Below are 12,846 nucleotides of genomic sequence, written 5' to 3' on the forward strand. Positions count from 1 at the left end.
TAAGGGCACGAATGACAACATCTCTCTTTCCCCGGCCCTCTTTATGGCTAGAAATTAAAAAATATATTTCTCTTTCGCAAAAAGTAACGTTTGATAACAACACAAAATTTATGTTCTCGGAATAGAAATTCGTTTGATAACAACGCAGAATTTATATTCTCGCCGGCCAGTGAGCGACAACGAACAACCGGCCGGCGAAAGGCGGCGGCGGGCGGCGGCAACGGACGACCGGCGGCGGACGGTCGGCCGGCCGGTTGGCGAGCAGCAATGGGTGGTGGCAGATAGCCGGTGGCCAACAGCGAGTGGGCGGCGGTGGGCGACAAGGGTGAGCAATAAAAGAGAGTTGTTATTTCTATTTTTATTCCAGAAATAGAAAAGTAAAAAAATTTACCTTCTTATTTACGTTCCAAATCTATTTCCGAGCCAAAATTTATCTCAAAAATAAAAAATAAAATTATTTCGTCAAACAGATTTCTATTCTAAATCTATTCTAAAAAACAAAAAAAAAATAAAATAATAAAATAATTATCACTGGCGCCCTAATTTTCCTCTCTCTTCGTAAGAGGGAAAAAAACAAGAAACGGCAGAGATCAAATTTGGTGCAATCCGTGGTCACAAACCTCATGGGACAAGAACCGTTGAAAGACGACCCCCTCCTTCATCGTTGGATTTCGTTCGCTCGCTCGTGCTTCCCTTCTCCAACTGTTCATCGCACCCTTCAACTCCACCCTCGAATTTCGCAGTTCTTGGCTTTCAATGGGATGAACGTTGAGCTTAAGGGTGGTCGTTTCGGTGGCTGCTTCGAGCCATGGCCTCGTTGAAGCTGTCCATCTCCGTCGACGCTTGGGATGCAAGAAGGGTCGGTTTCTCCGTGAACCATGTTCAGTCATCTGACCGTGCCGCCTCCGGTTTACCCATTACTGGTTTTGTACATGTAAGTGGAGGTTCAGTCATCAGTCCTTTTGGTAGGTTCAAGCACATTAAGGTCTCTCGTGTTGATGCTGAACTGTCGTGTTGTCCTGCTCCTGAGTTGGAAATTGATGGCGTCGAGCCGCCTCCGGAAGGAAATTCTGTCGGTGAGAGATTGTTTGAGCAAAACCCACTTGCTGGAGGTGAGAAAAATCCCAACTTTGAGGGTCCAAAGAAAGGAAAGAAGCGAGATGGGAAGTGGAAATCCAGTTTTCGGAGATCCGATGGTGGGAAAAAAGATGTGGGTTTTGTGCAGGATTATAGTAGATTAGATGTAAATAACCTTGCGTCTGATTTGAGCATGGAAGAGTGTAATAGGATCTTGAGACAGCTCGAGAAATGCAGTGATAGCAAGACTTTAGAATTTTTCGAGTGGATGAGAAGTAATGGGAAATTGGAACGAAACATCGGGGCTTATAATTTGGTCCTCAGAGTGTTTGGTAGGAGAGAAGATTGGGATGCAGCAGAGAAATTGATTAGCCAGCTGAGTGTAGATCCTGAGTGTGGCTTAAGTTATCAGGTCTTTAACACTCTAATTTATGCATGTTGCAAAGAGGGAAGAGTTGAAATGGGGGGGAAGTGGTTCAGGATGATGTTGGGATATGGAGTTCAGCCTAATATTGCGACGTTTGGTATGCTCATGAGTCTTTACCAGAAGGGTTGGAAGGTTGAAGAGGCGGAATTTGCATTTAGCCGGATGAGAGATTGTGGAATCAAATGTGAATCAGCATATGCTGCAATGATCACAATCTATACACGTTTGAGGTTGTATGACAAAGCTGAGGAAATAATTGGCTTATTGAGAGATGACAATGTGATCCTGAAGGTGGAAAATTGGTTGGCGATACTTAATGCCTATTGTCAGCAAGGTAAATTAGAGGAGGCTGAAAAGACATTGATTTCCATGCAAGAAGCCGGATTGCCACCAAATATCGTTGCCTACAACACTTTGATAACTGGGTATGGAAAGGTGTCCAATATGGATGCTGCACAAAGAATATTTCAGAGTCTACAGGATCTTGGATTAGCGCCCGATGAGACAACTTACAGGTCCATGATTGAAGGATGGGGGCGAGCAAACGATTATCAAGAGGCGGCCTGGTACTGCAAAGAACTCAGGGGGTTAGGGTTGAAGCCTAATTCGTCCAATTTGTACACAATGATAAATTTGCAGGCAAAATATGGGGATGAAGATGGTGCTGCCAAAACTCTAGATGATATGGCAGAGATGGGTTGCCAATATTCATCGATCTTGGGTATTCTTTTACAAGCATATGAAAGGGCTGCAAGAATTGATAAAGTGCCTCTCCTTGTGAAAGATTCTTTTTATCAACACATTTTGGTCAACCAGACCTCATGCTCCACGTTGGTCATGGCTTATGTGAAAAATGGCTTGGTGGACATTGCCATAAAGGTTATGCAGGATAAACGGTGGACGGATGCAGCTTTTGAAGAAAATCTGTACCATCTCTTGATCTGCTCGTGTAAAGAGTTGGGCCATTTCGATAATGCAGTCAAAATATACTCGAGTATGCATAAAACTGAAGGCAGGGAGAACATGCATATCTTATGCACGATGATTGATATGTACAGTAGCTTGGGCCAATTTACTGAAGCTGAGGAACTGTATATGAAGCTAAAATCTTCTGGAGTTCCATTAGATGTGATTGCTTTCAGCATCGTTGTGAGAATGTACGTTAAAGCTGGATCCTTAAAAGAGGCTTGCTCTGTTCTTGAGATGATGGAGAAACAGAAAAATCTCGTACCTGACGTTTTTCTGTTTCGAGACATGTTCCGCATTTACCAGCGCTGTCGTATGCTGGATAAATTAGAAAATCTCTACTATCAATTTTTTAGGAGCGGCATCAGTTGGGATCAGGAAATGTATAATTGTGTCATAAACTGTTGCTCTCGTGCTCTTCCTGTTGATGAGCTATCCCGGCTTTTTGACGAGATGCTTCAGTGTGGATTTTCTCCTAATACAATCACCTTCAATGTCATGCTTGATGTTTATGGAAAAGCTAAGCTTTTCAAAAAGGTGAGGAAGTTGTTCTTGATGGCTAGAAAGCAAGGGCTGGCTGATACTGTTACATACAACACCATCGTAGCATCGTATGGGCAAAACAAGGACTTCATAAATATGTCATCATCTGTTCAAGAAATGCAGTTCGATGGTTTTTCGGTTTCTCTCGAAGTGTACAATTCCATGCTGGATGCTTATGGGAAAGAAGGCCAGATGGAGAGTTTTAGAAAAGTCTTGCAGAGACTGAAGGATTCAGCTCGTTCTCCTGATCGCTACACATACAATATCATGATGAACATTTACGGAGAGCGTGGATGGATTGATGAAGTTGCCGGCATATTGAAAGAACTTAAAGATTATCATCTAGGACCTGATTTGTGCAGCTATAACACATTGATCAAGGCATATGGAATTGCAGGAATGGTTGAAGAAGCTGTGGCCTTGATAAAGGAAATGAGGGAGAATGGGATAGAGCCTGATAAGGTCACCTTCATAAATTTGATCAATGCACTACGGAAGAATGATAAGTTTCTGGAGGCTGTTAGATGGTCCTTGTGGATGAAGCAGATGGGTTTAGGATAAACTTTTGTTGTCATTCAGATGGTTTTTGGCCTCTTTAACATCCACTACCTCCTTTGGGTGATGAAGTTGACTTAAATGAGGAATCAATCACCGAACCCATCAATATGCATGGTAGGAGTCTCTGGGGATTGCTGTTCAAGGACTGCACTAATGCTCGAGGACAAACTGCAATCCGTCATATGGCAAGTTGGTATAATTTAGTCAATTCTCCCAATATATCAATATCATTCAGCTATTCTTCACAATGTACAGCTGGCAAACATTTAGATTATAACCTTTTACAGTCAAGCTTTGTGCCAATGCAGCAACCATGTTGTGGTGAATTGGAGCATCCTGGCTTATGTGGAATAATTGGCTTCCACCTTAAGAAGAGAAGGATGAGTGACCATGAGGGACCTCTTAGGTGTGGAACAAAATTAGCTTGTAAATGATCGACTTTGTCGACAAATGGTTTCTCGTCGTGTCCTGTAGCAAAACTTTTGGGTTCGATGATTTTTCATCCAGACATCAGGATCAGTGTCCGTGGCCATTTTATGTTAATAATACTAGAATCTTACTTCTCTGATTTTGATTTTCACCTTTGCGTCACTATCAGTGTGGATGGTGACGAGTTTTGGAGAGGCTTGCACAGGCTATTAGTTGTTGACGATCCCATCAGGAAATGAATTGCTTGCTTACAATTTCCATTAGTAAGATACAATGAGGAAAATCATTATTTTAGGAAGGTTTCTGACGTCTGGGGTTAAAACACAGCTTCTTGTTGAAGCCTCTCAACTGTATGGAGTGCACAGCCCGGTTGGTGAACAGAGCAAGATGGGGGCAGGGTTGACGTTCCCCAACCCCACCTCGTGGGCTACGGCTGAGCATGGCCGGGCCGCCGGGGCTTTTAGCCACGTCCGGAACTGCTACGTTGTGCCGGCTGTCCATTGCTGACCGAGGCGATACTATTCGGTTGGGAACACATAGGGACAATGCCACGGACAAGCAAGTGCCGCCGTCAAGCGAGGAGGACAGACGACAGCCCCAATGAGTGGTGACTCGGTGAGCGGCGGGGGGTCGACAGCCACGCGACGGTCGGTCGATGGCCATGCGGTGGGACAACGAGAGAGTATGAGAGAACAGAATAAAATAACTGTAAACATTAATAGAGAAAATCGGTTAGTAAATAAACTAATCGAGAGCAGAGCATAATAACGAACATTATAAATTAATACATTATTTTAGATTAAAATCACAAGATCTTCAAGTGCTTCAATGCCAAACATCAAAAAATTACGGTGGATGGAGTAATTTATTTAATTTAATATTTAAAAAATATGCAAGTATAATGTTACAGGGCTTTAATTTTTGTAATATTTGTAAGAAATAAATAGAAGTATTTCGAATATATTTTAGTGATACGTTTATTATAAACTTGATTTCTTTAAAAAGGCCAAATGAACTTAAAAGGTTAAGGACTGAATTAACACAAATGCAATAAGTTTAGGACATTCTTGATAATTTCCCCGATTAACTATAAAACAATATAACCCACCTGCGCATGGCCGAGTTGGTGGGCGCTTTCCTTCCCTCCTCAGAGATTCTGGGTTCGAATCCCCGCTCGGTTCCGTAATTTAAGTGGGGAGCCATGGCGGTGGGTTACTGGGCTAGTCTCTCCCGAGGTATAGGCGCCCTGATTACCCGTGCGGGCTCGTCCCCGGGGAATGGTGGCGGATCCTCGGTTACCAAAAAAAAAAAACTATAAAATAATATGACTCATGTGGTCTAAAACGATATCCTTTATAATCAGTAAATCTCTTCAACCTATGAACCACATGCAAGTTTGGTCACCAAGTCGGTAACATTCCTTTAACATCCATATGTAACATTTCTATACAACACCGATTTCACATATAACCAATTTCACTTTTGCAAACCAGTCCGACCGACACCGCGGCCGGTTTTTCTCCTTTCATCCAACTGTGCAAGTTGAATGCAGGATCAGTCCCTTAGAAACACTAAACGGGACCATAGAACTTACCGGACCAGAAAATGTCCTGCCATTACTCCCAGTTTTCGCCGGCTTCCGACTGGATTTCAGTAACAGTACTTGCTACCTGTTCAAATGAATACAGAAACATCAGAGTCAAAATTGGAGCGGACATGCTAATTATTCTGGCAGCACCTCAAAGTGAGCTCCCTGAAGGAAGGAGTGATGGAGGTAGCAATAAGAAGGAAAAACAGCAATTAGTATCTAAAATGTCACCTCTTCCTGCCGAGGAATCCAGTTATTCGCGCGCAAATCAAGAACATCTTCAACCATGAACCTCAACCTTGGAGCCAGCTCAGTGTTGGTTGCCAATTCTTTCAACCGGTCGAAATATAAATCGCTTAAACGCCGTGATCCTGGGCCCTCATCAAGCTGCTTCCCGATGGTGTTGAAAAACTGGCAAACGGCCTCAACATTCTCCTCGGTAGGGCATGTCTTATTATCAGTTCCTAGGAGCTCCTGGTTCATTGAGCAGACAACGAGGGACCTCAATACAATTATAAAATTTAAAGAGAACCTGAATAGGTTATGTGTTTTGTCAAGACCTGAACAATGAGGTCAACGATTTTTGCGGTGACCACCCTCTGCTTCCAAAGCTCCCCAATCAATCTGACGTTTCCCACAAATCGAAGTTTGACCATACTCTCTTTTTCTCTTCGCTCAAGCTCTTGCTCAGGGGCAGTCATCTGTCTTACCGCCTCCCTTAGATTGTCAGCACCTTCAAATGCCTCCTGGCATCTGCTCACAAGTACTCGCCTGAAGGTGATATTATCCTTACCGCCTGGCTCATCAGAGGGAAATGGGGGAAGCATTATATGGAGATAAGAGCACAGACGAGCATACAGGGGGCAGAGCGTGGGATCCAGCACTGCTTTTTCGCAAATAAGATGTACTACTCCCTGTATTGGAATAAATATTTAAGTTGTCAAAATAAATAGAAATACAAACACGAAATGGAGAAAAGAAAATGCAGAAACCTTCAAAATGTCCGTTGTGGTTATTCCAGAGTCAATGAGCTCATCCTTGAGTACATCAAACTTCTCGGGAGTCAGCTCGTCCAGAATCCTGGAAAGAAAGCGCTGTCCATTGTAAGAGTCAATCCTAACTGCGATCCAAGTCTTAACATGACCAACTCAATTGCATCGACTAAACTCCATTAGGAATGCAAAAGAGGACCTCGTAAGGTGGCGTGTCAAGAAACACAAGTGAAAAGTCGATACATGGACTTCGTTAGATCACGTACTAGAGCATGGAAAGATGGAGCATGGTTAGGGAAGAGAACAAACCGGAACCACAATCTGATCTCCGCTAATAACATATTGCATACAAATCACAATTAATTGTCGACACCACTACAAGCCTGAAAAAATGAGGTCAATGCTTAGGAAATCTCACACTAGCAATGATAAAAATTTATACGCGAGGAAAGTTAAGAAAAATGATGCTTAAAAGAGAATATCAAAATTAATCAGTCATATATAAAGCAACTGGGTATAGTTATAGGATGTACATGAGAAAGAATGGTAATTCTCATTGATATTATGTTGGAGTACCAGTACTGATAGATGGGCACAGAGGACTTAAACATTACTATAAAGAAGCAAAGATACTGAGAAGCCAAGGTATGAATTTGCATGCTTATGAATCCAAAACGCAAAAAATGGGATGGTCATTCTGAATATCATGAAATGCAGATGAGTTGCACAAAATAATGCCGAGTTCTCAGTCACGATAAAAGAAAAAATCCCATGATCAAATCACCCAAGAGTTAATTTGAAAATTCGGCTCAAAAATCTGCCAAGCAAGACTACATAATTAACCATCCATAAGTATATTCAAGAAATGTGGACTTCAAAATCTATCTTTTCGGCTTTTTGTAATCCTTGAATATCAGGAATTTAAAGCACATTGAGAAGGCAACCAAGCCAAACATCAGCCACCAAAAATGACGCTTCAGCAAAAATAAAGCTGTACGACGCATACAGCAAGTATACTGCAAAGATCAAATCATTAGATAAACATTGTAAATTGTGAATTACCGCTTTACAGTCATCAGCACGCGGTATTTCTCCGACAGATTACGCCATCTAGGTGTCCAAGGCACTTCAGCCTTAACAAGAGCAGGAACCGGACCTCCCTGGTCAACCGATCAAAATAAGTGAAGCCAAATGAGACATTACACATCCGGAAACACGTGTTAATAGACACGTGAAGCATTTATCGGTGCATTTAACGAAGCCATGATCTGATCTTTGACGGTGCAACATTGTTCTTCCATATGCAAGTGGAACCTTATATTAGCACAATACTCCAGGCTTCGATAACCCTTCCCCAACCCAAGAGTAAAAAGGGCAAAAAGGAAACTCAGCACTTGCACACGTGCATGTAGGCAAGGAAAAGAGATGCAAGCTTGATCCCACTATCTTCATAAGACTTGACCAATATTACCAACTGACTTTTAAAACAATACTTCTTCTGACGGACTTTGACAATCAACAAGGTATCATAGCAGAGGTGGGAAGTTAAAACAACAAGATGGCATAAAATTGACAAAGATCTCAATTTCCAAAGAAGATAGGAAAAAGATCTCAATTTCCAAAGCAAATAAGAACTCTTATCGTAATTACTAAAGGGTGACTAGAAATCGTATGCAACATATCACTGTGGTACCAGGAGTTTTTGCCGCTTCCAAATGGATTTCAGTTATAGTCTTTGCTTTAACCGGTCCAAATGAATACAGAAACATCACAGTCAAAATTCAAACAGACATGTTAATTATTCTATAAGCACGTTGAAGTAAGCTTCCCCGGCCTAACTCTATGAAGGAAGGAGTGATAAAGTTGGTAAAAAGAAGGAAATCTAGACAAGTAAAGGGAAAAAGGAAATGCAAAAAAAAATAAAAGAAGCAATTAAAATCTAAAATGTCACCTCTTCCTGCCTAGGAATCCAGTTATTCGCACGCAAATCAAGAACATCTTTAACCATGAACCTCAATCTTGGAGCCAACTGGGTGTCGGTTGTCAATTCTTTCAACCGGTCGAAATATACATCGTTTCTACACCGTACTTTTGGTACCTCATCAAATTGCTTCCCAATGGTGTAAAACAACTGGCAAATAGCCTCAACATTCTCCTCGGCAGGACAAGTCTTATTATCAGTTCCTAGAAGCTCCTGGTTCATTGAGCAGACAAAGAGTAACCTCAATATAAATATAAAATTTAAAGAGAACCTGTATAGGTAATGCGTTTTATCAAAACCTGAACAATGTGGCAAACGATCTTTTCAGTGACCATCCTCTGCTTCCAAAGCTCCCCAATCAATTTGATGTTTCCCACAGTTCGAAGTTTGACCATACTCTCTTTTTCTCTTCGCTCAAGCTCCTGCTCAGGGGCAGTCATCCGTCTTACCTCCTCCTTTAGATTGTCAGCACCTTCAAATGCCTCCTGGCATCTGTTTAGAAGTAATCGCATGAAGGTGATATCCTTACCGCCTGCCTCATCAGAGGGAAATGAGGGCAGCTTTAAATGGAGATCAGAGCACAGACGAGCATACAAGGGGCAGAATGTGGGCTCCTGCACTGCTTTTTCGTAAATAAGATGTACTACTCCCTGTATTGGGAGAAAAAATTAAGTTGTCAAAATAAATAAAAATACAAACACGAAATGGAGAAAAGAAAATGCAGCAACCTTTAAAATATCCGCTGTGGCTATTCCAGAGCCAATGAGCTGACGCTCGAGCACATCAAACTTCTCGGGAGTCAGCTTGTTAAGAATCCTGAAAATAATGTACTATCCATTGTAAGAGTCAATCCTAACTGTGATACAACTCTAGCATAACCGATTCAATTGCATAGACTAATCTCCATTGGGAATGCAAAACAGGACCTCGTAAGGTGGCGTGTCAACAAACATAAGTAAAAAGTTGATACATGGGATTAGTTAGATCATATACTCAAGCATGGAAAGATAGAACATGGTTAGGGAAGATAACATACCGGAACCCCAATCTGATCTCCGCTAATAACATATTGCATATAAATCTAAATAAATCGTCGACACCACCACAAGCCTGAAAAGACGAGGTGGATGCATAGAAAATCTCGCACTAGAAAACGAAAAAAAATTATGCACAAGGAAAATTCGAAAAATTGATGCTAAAAAATAAAGCAACTGGGTATAGGAAGTTCATGAAAAAGAACAGTAATTCTCATTGATATTATGTTGGAGTACCTGTACTGATAGATGGGCACAGAGGCCTTAAACATTATTATAAAGAAGCAAAAATACGGAGAAGCCAAGGTATGAATTCGCATGCTTATGAATTAAAAACGCAAAAATGGGATGGTCATTCTAAATATCATGAAATGTGGACAAGTTGCAAAAATATGCTGAGTTGTCAGTCGCGAAAAGAAAAAAACCTATGATCAGATCACTCAAGAGTTTGAAAATGGGGCTCGAAAATCTGCAAGTAAAATGTTTGACAGACTACAATATCAACTATCCATAAGTATATTCAACAAATGAGGACTTCAAAATCTATATTTTCAGCTTTTTATAATCCTCGAGGATCAGGAGTTTAAAGCACACAGAGAAGGCAACCACGCCAAACTTCAGCAACCAAAATAGACACTTCAGCAAAAATAAAGCTGTACCGTGCATATAGCAGACATACTAAAAAGAACAAAATCATCAGATAAAATTGTAGAACTTGAATTACCCCTTTACAGTCTTCAGCACACGGTCTTTTTCCGACAGATTACCCCTTCTAGCCGACCAAGGCACTTCAGCCTTAACAAGAGCAGGCATTGGAGTTCCCTGGTCAACCGATCAAAATAAAATGAAGCCCAATGAGACATTACATAGCCACAAACACATTTTAATAGACAGGTGAAGCATTCATCGGTGCATTTAACTAAGGCATAATCTGATCTTAGACAGTGCAACATTGTTCTGCAATATGCAAGTGGAACCTTATATTAGCACAATACTCCGGGCCTCAATAACCCTCCCCAAACCCAAGGATAAAAAGGGGAAACACAGCACTTGCATATCTGCATCTACGCATGGAAAAGAGATGCAAGCTTGATCCCGCTATCTTCATAAGACTTGACCAACATTATCAACTGAATATTAAAACAATATTTTCTTTTGACAGACCTTCACAATGAACAGGGTATCATTAGGAACTCTGTCATAACTACTAAAGGGTGACTAGAAAAGGGTATGCAACTTATCACTGTAGCCAAGAAACTATAACTTTCGTAGGGGTGAGCCTGGAACCTGAGAACCAGACAGGTAGAACTTGTTCAGTTTCAGGTTCCAAGGTGTGCAAGGTAAGTTCCAGATTTCAAAAATTGGAGAACCTTTTTCGACGAGTAGGTTCCAGGTACCTGGAACTTGGAACCTAGAAACTGGAATAAGTTTTTGTGTTTTTTTTTGTCTGTGTTTTCGCGCAATCCTGTGATATTCCATGGTGTTCGATAGTCTAAGCTTCCATTTTATGACCGAGACTTTTACTTTGTTAATGTTTCATATTTTTCGTATATCTAAATATAAGTTGTGGTCGGTAGATTGTAACAGCAAGTGGTAGTCACAAAACGTGATACTTAACTGCAATCGTTCAATTAATAATACAAGTGAAATTTAGGTAGACCTTGGAACCGATCTTAGAACCTGTGACAAGGTAGGTTCCAGGTTCAGGGTATGCAAGGTAGGTTTCGGGTTCCAAAAAATAAGGAACCTGTTTAATGGGCAGATTCCAGGTTCGTGAACCATATCTTCTCAGGCTATTAGATAAGAACAACTAAAATAGTCTTCAAGAAAACGAGTTAACATTTACGTGTGAAAAAGATAGGCCAGTCTAGCCAGAAATGAATGCTACCTGATTAGAAGAGATCTGTGCTCCGGCGAACTGGGAGTTGAGTTGCTCCGAGTTATTAAATTGGTTCAGTTGCTGCTGCAAAGAGTCAGATCGGCCATCAAACTCTCTGTTTTCCCCGGTATTCTCCCAGGATCTCTCCTCCACGGCAGCAGGAACCTGGGGATTCCGACCGCGCCAGTCGCGATCGTCCAGCTCTGAAAAACGACTGTGTGTTTCATTTAGCGCCTGTTGGGGAAGGAATGTATTTTCATATGGGGTTACAATACAATTATCACTCGGTCACTTAAGCTAAAGTAACACTGAGCACGAAACGTGGAATTTTCCAGCATGAAACCATTAGAACACCACATAGGACAATGCCATTAAGGGTTGGTCCGCGCAGAAGTCCCAGTATTGAAAGGCATCAACATATCTTTCTTTCAAAAACCCGCGTCAACAAACTAGGGCCAAACCTTTCTTGTTGCAACTCACTCTCCAAGTCTAAGGATCACCTTTACTCTTTCAATAGTAGAATGTAAGCTCAACAACAAAAATGGAAAATATGAAAGTAAAAATGAGTACAAACGGAACCAAACGAACCCCAGATCGCCTAACGAACACGGGGAACGGTGAGAAAAGCAGCAAAACTTGTTTAAAACCCGAAGAACACCTGATCACGGCCCCCGGGAATCGGTACATCCATCGGCGAGATGCCCGTGGCCTTCGTCCCTTGGCACTAGCTCGATGCGTGACTTGGTGAGCGAGCGCCGCCGAGGGAGGAGGAGGAGGACGGACGGACGGACGGCGGCTGCAGCGAGCGGTGGTGACTACGGTGAGCGGGAGCGACGACGAGGGGGAGGGAGAGTGGCAAGACGCTCCATTGTCCTATTAAAAGTGTCAACCAGTCAACTTCCGTGCCCGGTTCCACAGTCCTTGCGCCTTTTTTACTTTGTTCTGCTTCAAGAGAATTTGGCTAATCCTTTTATCTAATTATTTATTAATCGTAAATAATTAAGGGAAAAAGAAGCCCTCAAAAGCCGACCCTAAACTTTTTTTTTTGCGACATAAAAACCCCAAACTTATATTTATCTGATACATTTACTTTTCGTCGATATTCCGTTAGATAATTTTTCAAATAAAACAACATCGTTTTTACGGACACTGCTCATTGACGAAAGACATATGTGTCACATAAGTTCAAGTTTGAGATTAAAATTTAGGGTCAACGTGTCACGGACTCACTAATAGATATAGTTTAGAATTTTTGACGGTTTTTTCTTAATAATTAAATATATTTTATCATAATTCTTACGTAAAATATTTTAATATAGGCAAATCTACAAAGATTATAATTAAGGAACGAGATATATTCTTTTTAAATCGA

At 41.4% G+C, this 12,846-nt stretch overlaps 2 protein-coding genes across 5 annotated transcripts; one reads left to right on the plus strand and one right to left on the minus strand.

Moving 5' to 3' along the window:
• The first annotated feature begins 610 nt into the window (after positions 1–610).
• On the plus strand, positions 611–4,139 carry LOC115677424 (pentatricopeptide repeat-containing protein At4g30825, chloroplastic). Of its 2 annotated transcripts, none has more exons than XM_056320810.1 (2): positions 611–3,764; positions 3,880–4,139. In XM_056320810.1, exon 1 carries the CDS (start codon positions 809–811, stop codon positions 3,572–3,574), a length of 2,766 nt encoding a protein of 921 aa, XP_056176785.1. In that variant the 5' UTR covers positions 611–808; the 3' UTR covers positions 3,575–3,764; positions 3,880–4,139. The 2 variants fall into 2 exon arrangements, with proteins under 2 accessions (XP_056176785.1, XP_056176786.1); XM_056320811.1 differs by having other exon boundaries at positions 611–3,760.
• A 136-nt stretch (positions 4,140–4,275) lies between these two features.
• On the minus strand, positions 4,276–12,346 carry LOC115677431 (eukaryotic translation initiation factor-like). 3 transcript variants are annotated; one of them, XM_056320816.1, is made up of 12 exons: positions 12,133–12,346; positions 11,484–11,708; positions 10,320–10,417; positions 9,290–9,377; positions 8,861–9,211; positions 8,532–8,774; positions 7,643–7,740; positions 6,581–6,668; positions 6,149–6,502; positions 5,820–6,062; positions 5,595–5,670; positions 4,276–4,706 (listed from the first exon to the last, which is right to left on the minus strand). In XM_056320816.1, the coding sequence occupies exons 1-11, from the start codon at positions 12,163–12,165 to the stop codon at positions 5,617–5,619; spliced, it is 1,875 nt and encodes a 624-aa protein (XP_056176791.1). In that variant the 5' UTR covers positions 12,166–12,346; the 3' UTR covers positions 4,276–4,706; positions 5,595–5,616. The 3 variants fall into 3 exon arrangements, with proteins under 3 accessions (XP_056176791.1, XP_056176793.1, XP_030456458.1); XM_056320818.1 differs by lacking the exon at positions 4,276–4,706 and having other exon boundaries at positions 5,314–5,670; positions 8,861–9,175; XM_030600598.2 differs by lacking the exon at positions 4,276–4,706 and having other exon boundaries at positions 5,314–5,670.
• Positions 12,347–12,846: the final 500 nt, after the last annotated feature.

The sequence above is a fragment of the Syzygium oleosum genome, unplaced genomic scaffold (assembly GCF_021117445.2).
Source record: "Syzygium oleosum isolate NSW1041296 unplaced genomic scaffold, Sole_v2.1 Sole_v2.21, whole genome shotgun sequence".
In the NCBI taxonomy this organism is placed as follows: domain Eukaryota; kingdom Viridiplantae; phylum Streptophyta; class Magnoliopsida; order Myrtales; family Myrtaceae; genus Syzygium; species Syzygium oleosum.

Coding starts and splice junctions, on each gene's coding strand:
- LOC115677431 (XM_056320816.1), bottom strand. CDS start 12,165: ATGGATGTACCGATTCCCGGGGGCCGTGATCAG. Junction 9,378..10,319: donor GTGCTGAAGACTGTAAAGGG/GTAATTCAAGTT, acceptor CATTATTTTCAG/GATTCTTAACAAGCTGACTC. Junction 6,503..6,580: donor CCACAACGGACATTTTGAAG/GTTTCTGCATTT, acceptor ATTCCAATACAG/GGAGTAGTACATCTTATTTG.
- LOC115677424 (XM_056320810.1), top strand. CDS start 809: ATGGCCTCGTTGAAGCTGTCCATCTCCGTCGACGCTTGGGATGCAAGA.